At 40.2% G+C, this 15367-nt stretch overlaps 1 protein-coding gene across 1 annotated transcript; it reads right to left on the reverse strand.

Moving 5' to 3' along the window:
* Nucleotides 1-1825: 1825 nt before the first annotated feature.
* On the reverse strand, nt 1826-9897 carry LOC108711699. The gene is made up of 6 exons (XM_018253669.2): nt 8616-9897; nt 4626-5429; nt 4081-4184; nt 3683-3776; nt 3104-3259; nt 1826-1942 (listed from the first exon to the last, which is right to left on the reverse strand). The coding sequence occupies exons 1-5, from the start codon at nt 8921-8923 to the stop codon at nt 3148-3150; spliced, it is 1422 nt and encodes a 473-aa protein (XP_018109158.1). The 5' UTR covers nt 8924-9897; the 3' UTR covers nt 1826-1942; nt 3104-3147.
* Nucleotides 9898-15367: the final 5470 nt, after the last annotated feature.

The raw sequence follows: 15367 nt of genomic DNA on the forward strand, positions 1-15367 counted from the left end.
ATTGTCTCATACAAATTTCTGTGTTTTCTTTTTAACCTGCCTAACTGCCAGTTGATCCAGAGGCAGTAGCGTCACTCGAAGGGGGAGGGCCCTGGTGCTTGACGTGCAGCCGGGCCCCGCCCCCTCCGTACGGCCGAATTTGTCAGTGGCGCACGGGCTGCCGGGGGGGCCCTGGTCCACTCTCACCCCCTGCTCCCCCAGTAGTTTCCGCCACTGTCCAGAGGAAGGCAAAAAACCCCATTTGACTAGGACCAGTCCCTGGATCAACTTGTACTATGAGTTATCTCCCATAACCCTGTATTCCCTCACTTGCTAAACACCATCCAACCCCTTCTTATACCTATCTAATGTATCAGCCTGTACCACTGATTCAGGGAGACAACTCCACATCTTCACAGCTCTCACTGTAACAAACCCCTTCCCAATATTTAGCTGGAACCTCTTTTCTTCTAATCGGAATGGGTGACCTTGTGTCAGCTGGAAAGACCCACTGGTAAATAAAGCATTAGAGAGATTATTATATGATCCCCTTATATATTTATACATAGTTATATCACCCCTTAAGCTTCTCTTCTCCAGCTTGAACATCCCCAATTTGGCCAGTCTTTCCTCATAGCTAAGATTTTCAATACCTTTTACCAGCTCAGTTGCCCTTCTCTGTACCCTCTCTAATACAATAATGTCCTGTTTGAGCAATTTAGTGTTTTTTGGGGGGGGGTTCTACAACAAAGATCTACACCTAGGGGCAAATTTACTTATGGTCGAATATCGATTGAATGATTTTTCTTCGACCAAAGAAAAGATTGCAAAGCATATGGGGACCTTCCCCATAGGCTAACATTGACTTCAGATTTTTAGTTCGAATCGTTTGATTGAAAGTTGAAGTCGTAGTCGAAGGTCGAAGTAGCCAATTCGATGGTCGAAGTAGCCAAAAAAAAACATTCCAAATTCGAAGTTTTTTTTTATTCTATTCCTTCACTAGAGCAAAGTAAATGTGCCCCTTAGAGTCTAATCAAGGATCCACCTGAAAAGATGGTCAATGTCTACTGCTATGCTACGTCCACCTTTTAAGAACACGGTTAACTTCCATATTATAATATACCATAATTACAGGTCTCTAATATACTGTAATATACTTTTTATCTTAAACTGGTTAGTAATGAAAAACTAAGAATGAATAAGCTGCTCTGCCCCCTACGTTGTACACCACATGTGTCTCTAAACCCTTCATGTGCCAATTACAGCTGGGTTTACCCTCATCTTTGCTGTGTAATTATCTCCCCTTTGTTTTAGACCTTGCCCTCTATCCCTCCTGTAATCATGTACAGGTATAGAATCCCTTATCCGGAAACCCGTTATCCAGAAAGTTCCGAATTACGGAAAGGCCATCTCCCATAGATGCCATTTTATCCAATTAATCCAAATTTTCAAAAATAATTTGCTAATAAAACAGTAGCTTGTACGTGATCCAAACTAATATATTATTGATCCTTTTTGGAAGCAAAACCAGCCTATTGGATTTATTTAATGTTTACAAGATTTTCTAGTGGACGTAAGGTATGAAGATCCAAATTACGGAAAGATCCATTATCTGGAAACCCCCAGGTCCCGAGCATTCGGGATAACAGGTCCCTTTTTCTTCCCATAGGTCTGATCACAACCAGACATTGGTATTAAACAATGGAAGCAGCCAATGGGAGCCCTGATCATTAATGATGATATCCTTTTGTATCTATAGCTCCAAAGTCAGCCACCACCACCACCAGCCAGAGGGCAGTTTTCATTCCAAACTAAATATCTGCAGAAGAAGAAGATTAGCACACTCAACAATATAAATATTTTATTGTGTTTCAACCAGAACTTTCCATTGGTCTTACAAATGAAACAGTGTCATGAGATTTAATTAAGCACATGGCACAAGACACGAACAACGGTCACTTTGCTGAAAAAGAACGGAGAGAGAGAGAAGATATGGGCAAGTTAGCAGTTAAAAAAAAAAAGTTCTGAATTTATTCTTAAATAGATCTCGTTTTATATGGTCTTGGAAACCCCATTCAAAGGTGGGAACTGCCATACTCTTAAGCTGTTGTTGGACTACAACCTAAGCAACCCATTGGCTGGAGAGTTGTAGGTTGGACATATCCCTTTGTATATTTACTAAAAATATTTAACAACTGTCACACAATGTACATTGTGCTTCTTTATATATTTTTTACCCAGTGCTTAATGTACTACTGCATATTTAAACAACACCTGTATTTAGTTTCACTGCTTTGACTCCCACCCATGGTGCCCCTGGGATTGATGGGTGCCCAGGACAAATGCCCACTCTCTTTCTCTGACAGAAATAGACATTAAAAAACAACTGGCTCCAGATACTGTTAATTGTAGAACAGGGGCGTAACTACAGAGGAAGCAGACCCTGCGGCTGCAGGGGGGCCCAGGAGGTACAGGGGGCCCCATGAGGCTCTCATTGATGAGCAATTTGAACATATATTGGTAAAACAGGACAAACACTGGATATGTTGGGGGCCCTAAAATTAATCTGCTGTGGGGCCCAGCAACATCTAGTTACGCCACTGTTGTAGAACAACAACAGCTGGTGAGTAACATGATAAAATATACAAGCTGTATTAAAGACACTCATGGCTTTGCTAGCAGCAGTCCCTCCACTCCCTACATTTTACTCATTCTAGTAAATGTAATTAGCAATATATATATATATATATATATATATATATATATATATATATATATATATATATATATATATATATATATATCATGCTTGTGCTTGTAATAAATAAGGTGATCATGGAGCAGGAGCAGTACCAGCGCTTACAAAGTACATAACCCACTCCTAAAAGTGGTAGCAGTAGATTAAGATTTAACAATGTATTTTTGTTACAAGTTTCCTGACTTTCAGGACAATTTTGGATATATAAAAGAAAAAAAGAAAAAAAAAATTGTGCTGCTGGGAATCCTGCATAAGAGAGTGGTGGTGGAGTACCTAATCCATACAAAAAAAAAGAAAATAAGATTTGGACTCAATAAAACATCAGTGTAAACCAAGAGGTCAACAAATGTGCAAAACAATACTCACTTCAATTGATAAATCTATACAACACCAATCAGTAATGTGGTTTCTTAAACTGGAGCTCGGAAGGTTCCTCCACAACCGCAGTATCTGGAGTAAGTCTTGCCGTCTTTCTTTGGAATAGTCCAGCACTGGGAACATCTGACCCCATATTTTTTATACCTTCAGTAAATTGAGGTTAACATGCATTAAACATATTTAATGTCATTGTGTTTATATGCAACAGGTGAAGGAGAAGTTACATGGAGCAAAACTAAGATTTGTACAGAAAATGGGTTATATGGAGCAATACATGGAGTTGTAAAGCGAGATTATATATGAGGCTTTATAGGGAGGGGTTAAATGGAATAACGGAATCTATAGGGAGAGGATACACTGAGCAAAGGAGATGTTATGAGTAGGAATATATGGGTTAACAGAAGGAGATACAGGAAGAGGAAATATGGAGCAGAAGGGAGAGGCTACAAGGAACAACATAATATGTGAGAATAAGACATTTAGCAGTAGAACAGACTCATGTGATATAACAAAAGGCATTAAACCAGGGTAATATACCCTATGTAGATTACAGCACATAATACATACCTGATCCCACAAGCATTACATAGGGGTGTCCCATCCTCAGCATCTCTCCAGAGAGGGGTCTTTAGGGTTTTGCAAGATGCGCATCGTTTGCTCTCTGATAGAGACATAAGCAATTCATTTCATTATCTAAACATGTTTGAAATTAATTCATTTTCACACCATATATGTAGTTGATACCAAGTCAGTTCCTATAGAGCTGGATTTTACAGTCAAAATTCCATTTTGGTATATTAAGTGCCTTCCAGGTATAGATTGTAGATCCCTAGACTAAGGGCACTTACCATTGCCAATTTGTGTTGATATACTGCAAAGAGCCTACAATACGTCTGGCCAGCACTTTATAATATTTGTTGCTCTACGAACTAATACTGTGACAATAAGAGCCCAAATTAACGTACGTTTTGTCAATATGGAAGGCTGATCATCTTCAGAGCTGCTGGTCAATGAGATGGAGTTCAGCCTACTCTTGGATTTTATGCTCCCGTGGCGACTCTTCTTCTTGCTGAAAAAAAAGCATAAGATAAACTGACTTGTGCAATATTTCCTTTAGTTACACCATACCATAGAGAAAGACTCACAGCCCACATTTGACGTAACCATGCCCATTCTTGGCTCAACCTTAGCTGGTTGGGTAGCTGGAAGGAGATGCTAGGACATCATTGGAGCAGAACTAAAGCTAATTCACAGGAATATCTATGTGATCTTTTCTGCAACAATTTTCTAAAGGGGGGTGGAAAGACGCCTTTTGCCAGCAATGAGGGAAATTGCCACTCTACAAGAACAATGAAGTTGTCTGACATGCTCCATTCTCACTCATTCGGACACCAAATTCCTGAACCATCCAATATCACATTATTCAACAGTTCACCCTCCTTGCCTCCACGTCACATCCTCTATATCAATAATATTATGGTTTATTCCTGTCCCAGTCCATCCTATATACCTGTAAAATGATGTCACTATGAGCTGATAATCCCCACAATTCTCCTTCTCTAAACTCAAGTGCATCTGAAATTCAATGCCTTGGAACGATGGGTCAAGCTTTTGCATGCTTTTAGATGGAGTCCTCTGTTTCCTTGGGGTCTTCATCCTACAAAGCTCTTGATCCAAAGATGCCTTTATGAGGGAGCTTACCCCTTCAGGAGATTTGCCCTCATGCTGGTCATCTCCTGTATTCATAAGTACTTTACGTGAAGTACAAGCGACTGCTACATTATGTACAGATTGTTCTGTAGCAAACATTTTCAAAGAAGGATTTTGCCTTTCAGGAACTCTCTCTTCCTCCTTCTGAGCCTCAATGGCAACATGTTCTTCCTCTGCAATAAGAAGGCAATTTTCCTTCACCTCCACCATTCCTCTATCAATGCTCTTGCCCTTGCATGTGTTTAATCTTATTTCTTCCTTTACCAACTCTTGGTCTCCATCTAATTCATGCAAACCAGAACACTTGGTACTAATGAGGTTTAATAGTTCCATCGCATTATAATTTAGTGAAGAGTGCTTTGGGCTAAGCAAGATGGAGCCCTGACCCATCCTAGACGAGGTGTTGCAATGTCCTCCATACACAATCTGAGGATCTTCTGAACTGGAAGAGGATGGGTCACAAACTCTTTTTTCCAGCTCAGGGAGCAACTTTGCACTTTCTTGCATGAGATATAGAATATTAGGTTCTGGAGGTGGGTGTACCAAATATTCCATTTTTTCCCTTTGCTTCTGTGACCTGTTGAGTTGCCTACGTGATGGACACCTGATTGGGGAAATAAAATTTGGAAATTAGTTACATTATTTGTAGTACGAGGTTTGATTTATCAAATACACACACCACTCAAGTTCATTATCCCATTAGTCCCCATGATGCCCCAACAACTGTAGTTTTGAGGGCTCTTTTGGATAGAGGAGGGACTTGTGATGATTTGGATCCCAATAGCTTGGGAGACAAAGAAAAAAAATAATCAAGTTTGATCACTGTCTGGCCGTTTCCCAGATACAGACCCACAAGCCAGCTGCAGCCAAATCCATACTCCTGCTGTTCAATGTACTTCTGCACTTATCATAGACACAACTTTGGAGAAACAAGGCCCTGCAACTGCTACGGCAAGGACTAAGTATTCTCATTCAAAAGAAAATAATCTTACTTAATAATCTTAATTAACTTCCTTGTTTTGTGACAAAAAGTCACGTGATTTCCCTCCCCATCCCTAATTTGCATATGCAAACTAGGATTTGGTTCGGCCTGGCAGAAGGATTTGGCCGAATCCGAATCCTGCTGAAAAAGGCAGAATCCTGGCCGAATCCTGAACCGAATCCTGGATTCGGTGCACCCCTATTTATTTCCAAAGTTTAGGGGCTAAAAAGATCTATTCATTGGCCCTTGGGCAACTGATCGTCTCGACCTGTTCTTGCCTTGTACGTGGGTGGCCAAATCAGGCTAAGATCCAATCATTTAGTAGTATTTACTGTATGATCAAAATACCGTATATACACAATAGAAAATTATTGATGTAAGGCAGGTTAGTAATAAATTCAGATTTACAACACAAGGCAGAACAGAAAATGTTTTTTTCTATACCCAGTCCAGCTTCTAAGGCAATTGTAAGCTAACTGTATACAAATGATTTCCAATGACCCCAAAGCTTAGCTTACCAGTAGAAGCCCAGGCCACACTGAGCATGTGCAGTGCCACTGACACACAAAAGATGCCTAAAAAGATCCAACGGGAAGGGGAGATGCTGGGGACAGCTTTGAAGGCCTGGATCATTATTGTTATAGAGATGTTGAACATCTGGTCTGGTACAGTACATTAGTATATAAAATACAGCATTTCTACCCATATTTCTTTCAGGCTTTAGTTCTCCTTCACAAATGCTACATAAGGAACTGGCACTGGATGGAAATTGAGGTTTAAATTTTAAAGAAACAATTTTAAATGGTTACTTAAACGGACATTTTCCTCAACTCTGCAACAATGTTGAATATTTATTCTTTTTGTAACCTTTAGGCGTCATCCTTGTGTAATCTCTGATTCTTGGGCTTCTCTGCCAGGAAAATGTAGTGTCTCTAGGGTTCCATTTTGCTTTAGGGAACAACTCCCAGCAGACTCCCTGACTGATAAAGTATTGTGGTCCAATAACATCTATTGTTTATGATATTGTGAGAGGATATTGAAGAAAAGTAGCTATATTTGTATAAAAATGTATATCTGATATATAGAGTCACACTGTGCCAGGGAACCTGATATAACAAACGGGCACCAGTACCAAATTCACATGAATGTGCCATGAATTCAGTGCCGGTGCTGCTGGGATAATCAATGACCTCAGTAGAAGTTCCTCACACGAGCCTGCAGGGGTCACTGCTGGGTAACGGAGTGACCTCTGTATGACCTGTGTGTGTGCTGCTGTAGAACAGGTACTGGCATGTTGTAGCCTCTCAATATATATATAGTGAATAAAGTACCCCCTCTTGTAAAATATAAGGATATTATAAGTTACTGTGGAGTTACATGACCCTATAAAAACACGAGGCCGGAAGCTGTTTTTATACAGGTCATGGAACTCTGAGGTAACTTCTAATATCCTCATATTTTGCAAAAGGGGGTACTTTATTTATTATAATACACAAATTTCAGTGAGTCATGTGACAGAAATGACATCACTATTCACCGTTTATAACTGATGACATCTCTAGTCACCGATCATAAAGATATAATTTACAAGATATTGATGGCTTTTGTGTAATATAGCTGTATAGCCTGTCTGTCTCTCAGTACATATATATATACACACATACAGTATATAGTCTGTCTCTCAGTGTAGAGCCCGGACTGGCAATCTAAGGGTTCTGGCAAATGCCGGAGGGGCTGCTGTGAGGTGCCATAGACAGTCACCATCTAGTGGGCTGGTGGAGGACTATTTGGGCCGTGGAGACTTGGAATTCCAGAGTTGCCACCTGGCCGATAAAGATAATGGTTGATCCCAATGTTAATGATAGGGAACAAAGATAAATATATAGGAAGGCCAGTATTTTTTCCCAGAAAAGGTGGCAACCCTAGCCAGGGCCTATCTTGACTCCCAGTCCAGACCTGAGGCCGTGAGTGGATGTGTCCTGGGTGGGAGCTAATTGTATGGCGCTGTTATTAGCTGTACTGACTGAGTGACTGAGGTACCAAATCTGCAGTGGGAATGAGTAAGACTGTGAGACAGGAGTGTAAGGAGGGCACATGAGGCGTTATACACACACACACACACACACACACAAGCTGGGTATAAGGTCGGGTCGCGGTACCTGAGGGTCTGTCTGGTCCGTATTCGCTGTGTGAGGAGATAGGACTAAACGCACCACCCAGTGTCATTATTATTTAAGAGGTGCCATTGTTATAGTCAGGGAGTTACACTCTTTTATGTCACAGGGACCCCAACTGATACCACTGTAATGAGCCCCTAAATAATTATATCAACCAGTAATAATGACCCCACCCCCCACACCAGGTCTGGACTGGGATTCACAATAAGCCCTGGCATTCCAAGTATATAGAGGCCCAAACAGCCCCCCACTAGCCCAATAAATAGTGACTCTCTATGGCAATTTAAAGCAGCCCCTCTGGCATTTGCAGGCCCGGACTGGCAATCTGTGGGTTCTGAGGGGCTGCTGTAAATTGCCATAGAAAGTCACTATTTATTGGGCTAGTGGGGGGCTGTTTGGGCCTCTATATACTTGGAATGCCAGGGCTTATTGTGAATCCCAGTCCAGACCTGCCTGCCTCTCCCTCAGGTGCCACATTCCCTCTCACAGTCAATCAGGCAGTTACTCAGCTATTTCCCCCATTACCCCACAGAACTTGAATCTGAAGGTTATTTCTTGACATGATTTAGCCCATTATACTTTAGCTTTCCATTCTGCCCCCAACCTGTGCCCTCAGCTGTAACTCGCACACCTGTTCTTACGCTTCTTGCTGCTCCCTCTGGTGCCCGCAGTTCGGTATTGCTCCGCCCGGACGGATACTTCGCCCCCTGCTGGTTGACCTCGGGACTCACAGGCGAATCCGCTGGCAGGTGCTTCCCCATCAGCGCCGCCTAGTGGTGATTGTGCGCATTGCGTCTCTGCGCCGGTTCTCGTCCACTCGCTGATCTGATTGGATTCCGAGCAAGGAGTCGCCTCCAGGCAGGGGGGTAGCAGCGCCTCTTCCAGCAGGGTGAAGTCTGGGTAGACTCCTTCTACGAAAAACTGGTTCTCCATCGTCATCTGATCACATGGGGATCCGATATTGTTGTTGATTCACTATCTGAGATTGGATTATGGCTTTATTGGGTCCCTGGGGGCCACAGTCATCATCATCATTCAGTCTCCCAGGAGTTTGGGGTAAGATCTCTCACCCCACGCGATTCCCTTGGGACAGGGCTGATGATCCATAATAAAAATGTAACTCCATGTTATGGGGCAAGGCCTGGGGCAGATCTGCACAATTAACTCCTCACCTGCTTCAACTTCTGTCCTGAATAAGAGGGAAACAGTAGAATGGAGCAGAAGGGAGGCAGCAGATAAGAGGTTAACAGAGCAGGTGGAGTCAGCAGGAGGGTCTGTATGGGAATCACCTGTTTGTAGGTAACAGCCCCTCCCCTGACCCCCAGGCTTAGCCAGTCTATATAAGGATCACTCTACATCAGGACTGCCTCTATGAAGGGGAATGTAGGGAGGTCAGTGTTAATAAGGAAATCACTAGGTTTCCCTATATCTTCTGTATAAAGGGTCCCCAATAATCAGGGGTGTAACTAAAGAGGAAGCAGACCCTATGGCTGCAGGGGGGCCCAAGAGGTATAGGGGTCCCATGAGGCCTTAATTTACATACAATTTCAATAAATATTGTTAAAACAGGTCAACTTGTAGAAATTTCGGGGGCCTAAATAATCATTTACTGTGGGGCCCAGTAATATCTAATTACGCCACTGCCAATAAGCCCCCTTTGCTCTGCAATTTAACATTTATTAACTTTGATTTATTGCCTTTTTGACGGTTTATTTCCATATTAAAGGGTCTGCTCACCTTTAAATTAACTGTTAGTAGGACGAAGAGTGATATTCTGAGAATTTCATTTTTTATTACTTGTGGTTTTTGAGTTATTTAGCTATGTATTCAGCAGCTTGCCATTTTGCAGTTTTGTCAGTCTGGTTACTAGGATCCAAATTACCCTAGCAACCATGCATTGATTGGAATAAGAGACTGGAATATGAATAGGAGAGGCCTGGATAGAAAGAGGAGTAATACAAATGAGCAATAACAATATATTTGTAGCCTTACGGAGCATTTGTTTTCAGATGGGATCAGTGTCCTCCCCCTGAAAGCTGGAAAGTGTCAGAAGAAGGAAAATAATTAAACTATAAAAAATAAATTTATAAATTGCTTAGAATTGGCCATTCTATAATATATGAAAAGTTAACTTGAAGGTGAACTACCCTTTTAAAACCAGAAAGTTCTAAGCAAATTCAAATACAGCCGTAAATAAAATGAATGTATAATTGCCGCCTTCCTGTTATCCGGGTCTGACTCTTGCAACGATGCAGCAATAGAAGTTGGCCGTCAGCTGACTTTGCAACGTTGATTCAGGAGTTGGAACCAGCAGTGCAGAGTAAAGGCACTGTTTTTGATTGCAATAGTATTTACACTGTGTACATTTTGAATGATTGTATATTGTAAAGTTGCTTAGAATTATAATTTCATTCACTGCAAAAATACTTTATATTAGTGAGTTGCCCTTTAAGGGTTCAAATCAGCAGGGCAGACTTTAATGTGGGGGTGATCCAATCTGTTCTGATAGGTCAGGGCTAATGAAAGCAAAATTCAGCTCAGCTGCTGTGAGTTTACTCTCTGACTCAACAGTTACCCCACCCGTGTGCAGCTCTCAGTCCCCCTTGCAATAACATTTCCTATGGCCCCTAAAGTAAAGGTACATTTCTGTTGTGCAACAAATCTGTACTATTTGGAGGCAAAGCAGATCTCCCCTTTAATTAGACACCCTGACTTATAAGATTTACAGAGATGCTTTGTTAAATCCTTGCACCCATGCTGGAGTACGGTTGCCTCCCTACCCCATTAATACCGGCCACATATTTAATCATCATCCTGCAGCCTGGCTAATTAACAGTTAATTAAGGTGCATGGCTGTGCATGAATCAGTTCAGTCTGCAGCATGCAGCTACATTAAAAGAGCAGCCCACCTTTACGTTAACTTTTAATATGTTATAGAATGGCTAATTCTAAGCAACGTTTCAGTTGGTCTTCATTATTGATTTTTTTTACGCCATGTATGTCCAGCTCAATGGCAATTGTTCTTTGGGCGTGTTCCCCATGAGAACCTTTGGGGTTCTGAATCCAGTAGTGGGTCACCTTCAAGTTTACCTTTAGTGTGTTTTATATACTGGCAAATTCTGAGGAACTTTTCAATTGGTCGTCATTATTTATTTTTTATAATTTTTAAATTGTCTTCTGACTCTTCCAGCTTTCTAATGGGGGTCACTGACTCCATCAAGGCTACAAATCTATTGTTATTGCTACTTTTTATTAATTATCTTTCTATTCAGGCCTCTCCTATTCATATTCAAATCAATGCATGGTTGCTAGGGTCATTTGGACCCTAGCAACCAGATAGCGGAAACCACAAACTGGAGAGCTGCTGAATGAAAAGTTAAATAAATCAGAAACTACAAATAATATAAAATGAAAACCAATTGCAAATGGTCTCAGAATATCCCTCTCTACATTGTACTAAGAGTTAATTTAAAGGCAATCAACCCATTTGGTTGTTAATTGACCATGCAAGACGAGGATTCAATATGTGGCAGGTATTAAATGGCTGAATGGCAACTCTATGCTGGAGATTTAGTTAATTATCCCTCGGGTAGAACTATGGTTCTGGGTCTACTGCTGCAGAACTTCTTATCTATACAAGTGCTGTTTAGGGACTGTCTGAACTGCAGTAATCTAAAATACTGGAGCTGTAACCCATAGCAATTAATTCTGAGCGGTCCTCAAAATGTTAACCCCCATATGTAATAAAGGGCACTAAGTTTGCCCAGCAGCAGTAACCCATAGAAGCCAATAAGATGTTTGATTTTAAACAGGTGACCAGTAAATGCTGCCTGCTGATTGGATGCTATAGATTACTGCACCTGGCCAATCTTAGTGCCTTTTATTGCATAACCCCATAATAAACGTGCTCTCTCTTTTTTGCCCTTATAAGGATAATAAAAGTTCTTTCTATGGTCCTTAAAAAATGACGCATTTTGAATCCACATCCTAATTAGCTCCAATGTGTGTTGCAGTCTGTCCTTCTGAATATATTGCTCATTAGCTATACAGTTTATACATAGATATTGCAGCCAACCCTAAAACAGATTCCTATGTCATGGTGGTTAGTTTGGATAACTTGCTCTTTTGTCTAGACCAAGTGTGTTTTAATAGATTCTCTCCAATCAAATCAGACCCAACTGGTCACATGATAAACCAGACACATCTGGCATGGGGTTTCAACTTAGCGCAGGTCTGATTTAAGTAAATCTTAAAAATAAGTGCGTGTAAAATTGATGAGGGTGCTATTCTAAGCACTTTTGCAACGTACAGTCATTATTTCTTTTTTTAAATTCCAAGATATTAAAGGATTCGTGTAGTATTAACATCAATGAATTTTGTTACAACAGCGCCACCTGCTGGTTATTTTCCCACCAGTTTGACCACCAAGTAGTCAAGAAAGTTGTCAGGAGAAAGAAAGAGGAGGCTCTGATGTTCTTCTGTGTAGGAAACATTTGATATCACATAGAAATAAAATTTGCAGTTGGTTCTAATTTTTTCAGTTCTTTACTTTTTGGCTACTATATAGTTGCTAGCGACTTGTTTACCTTAGCAACCAGGCAGCAGTGGGAATGAGAGGCTGAAATATGAAGGAGAGGGACTGGACAGAATGAGAAAGAATACACCGTAACCATAACAATAAAATTGTAAGCTCACTCACACAGAGCAATTATTTTTCTTTTTTGGCTGCCAGGGTCAGTGACCCCCTTTGGAAAACTGCATCTATAATAATGAAGACCCAACTATGTCAAACATAGAAACCCATGGATCCTTGGAGCGTCAGGCCTGCAGTAGGACAGGGTGTAGTAGGTGACATTTAATCATAACAAATCCATAATGTGGCACTTTGAGAAGAAAACTGAATTGGGCCTTTCTCATTGTAGTTCCACTGACCCTGGGTTAAGGAAAGATCCAGTTTGGAATCATTTGAGGACTGGCCAGAAACCAGCACCCCATGTATGACCAGCTCAATGGCAATTCTTCTTTAGGCGTGTTCCCCATGAGTACCTTTGGGGTTCTGAATCCAGTAGTGGGTCACCTTCAAGTTTACCTTTAGTATGTTAAATAATGATTAATTTTAAGGAACTTTTCAAATCGTCATTATTTATTTATTTTTTATTATATTCTGACTCTTCCCACTTTCTAATGGGGGTCACTGCCCCCCATCTAAAAAAACAAATGCTCTGTAAAGCTACAAATGTATTATGTTTACTTTTTATTACTTATCTATTCAGTCCCTCGCCTATTCATATTGCAGTCGCTTATTCAAATCAGTGCATGGTTGCTAGGGTAATTTGCCCCATAGCAACCACATTGCTGAAACTGCAAACTGGAGAGCTGCTGAATAAAAAACTTAAAAAAAACCAATTGCAAATTTTCTCAGAATATCACTCTCTACATCATTCTAAAAGTTCATTCAAAGGTGAACACCGCTTTAAGTATGTTATAGAGTAGATATAGATATATTACTAGCACCTTTGCAATTGGTCTTTTTTAAAGAATCATTTACTTATTTCCCCACTTCTAAATTATTTGAGCTTACAAATGGCGGACAGCCAAAAACTCGACCTTTGAGGCTACAAATCTGTTGGTTTTATTCCGTATGTCTCTATTTAGTCTTCTATTCATATTTTGTCTCATTGAAACCACTGCCTGGTTACAAAGCTAAAGAAAACCCTAACAACCCGATAGCTGTTGAAAGTCCAAGCTGGAGAGCTGCTGAACAAAAAGCTAAAATTGTTGAAAAACCACAAAAATGAAAACAAATTCCAAATACACTAATGTGTCAGCACTGACGTCCCATCAGTTACTAGTCGGACCGTTGCCACTCGTGTAAGTCATTAACTCAAAGATAAACTACCCCCTTTAACTTTAAAATGTTAAAGAATAGCCAATTCAAAGCAACTTTTCACTTTTTTTTTTTTATATATATATTTGTTTTTTTTTATAGGATTTTTTTTTTTTTTTTTAACATGAGACTCTTGTTAGAGATATGGTTAAACAAGGCTGTGCACACCAGGTAATTTCAAATAAAGTCTACCTCGTCAGTGATTACTACCGAGTGCATAGTGAGACTCTTTTTTTCAATTATAATCCTTCTGACTTTTTCCAGCTTTCAAATGGGGGTCACCGACCCCATCTAAAATCAGTTGCTCCGTAAGGCTACAAATGTATTGTTACTTTTTATTACTTTTCTTTCTATTCAGGCCTCTCCTATTCATATTCCAATCTCTCATTTAAATCAGTAAATGGTTGCTAGGGTAATTTGGGCTCTAGCAACCAGAATGCTGAAACTGCAAACTGGAGAGCCGCTGAATAAAAAGCGAAACAAACCAGAAATAAAAACCAATTGCAAATTGTGTCAGAATATCACTCTCCATCATAAAGGGATGGTGCACCTTTAAGGTAACCTTTATTAGGTTATATAACGCCAATTCTAAGCAACTGTTTCAATTGGTTTTCATTTTTTTTTTTTATAGTTTTATTGATTTGCCTTTTTCTTCTGATTTTGCAGCTTTCAAATGGGGGTCGCTGACTCCCTTCTAAAAAAAACAAATGCTCCGTAAGGCTACAAATGTATTACTTTTTATTACTCTTCTTTCTATTCAGACCTCTCCTATTCCAGTCTCTTATTCAAATCACTGCATGGTTGCTAGGGTCATTTGGACCTTAGCAACCAGATGGCAGATACTGCGGAATAAAAAACTAAAATAACTCAAAAACCACAAATATAAAATGAAAACCAATTGCAAATTGTCTCAGAATCTCTCACTCTACATCATATTAAGTTCATTTAAAAGGTGAACAACCCCATTAATTCCCCCTGTATGCTTTAATACATTGTTGAGCAAGGAACTAAAAAAGCCAAACTTCTTGACCAATTTTATTTTTTTCAGTTTCACAGCAGTGATATAAATATAGATTGGGACATCCAGCAGATAGTTGCAAATCTATATCTCCCTTCAACCAAAGTTTCCGCCCCTTGTGACTTACACATTCAAACTCATAGCAAGAGAAAGAAAAAAAACCTCTATTTATATATAAAACCATAATAAAAGTGAAATTTAATGTGCCAAACAGATGTGTGCAGATTAACCCCACTGCTGCCAAGAGTCCTGCAATGCATTGTACAGTCAGTGTTTATTTTAAAGAGAAATACATTCATAACCAAAAAATGTAAGTGAAATATTCACAGTTTAGAGGTCACCGAGCGCGTGATTAAAAAGTGAAAAATCTGTCCCAAAACATTAAGGAGTGTTTGGCTTGATCTGCAAGGCAGTGCCCAGCTTCTCTGCCAGTGCCAGCTCCGGGTATACACAGAAAGAGAGAGACTTCTATGAAACG

Source organism: Xenopus laevis, chromosome 3L (genome assembly GCF_017654675.1).
Source record: "Xenopus laevis strain J_2021 chromosome 3L, Xenopus_laevis_v10.1, whole genome shotgun sequence".
Lineage (NCBI taxonomy): Eukaryota > Metazoa > Chordata > Amphibia > Anura > Pipidae > Xenopus > Xenopus laevis.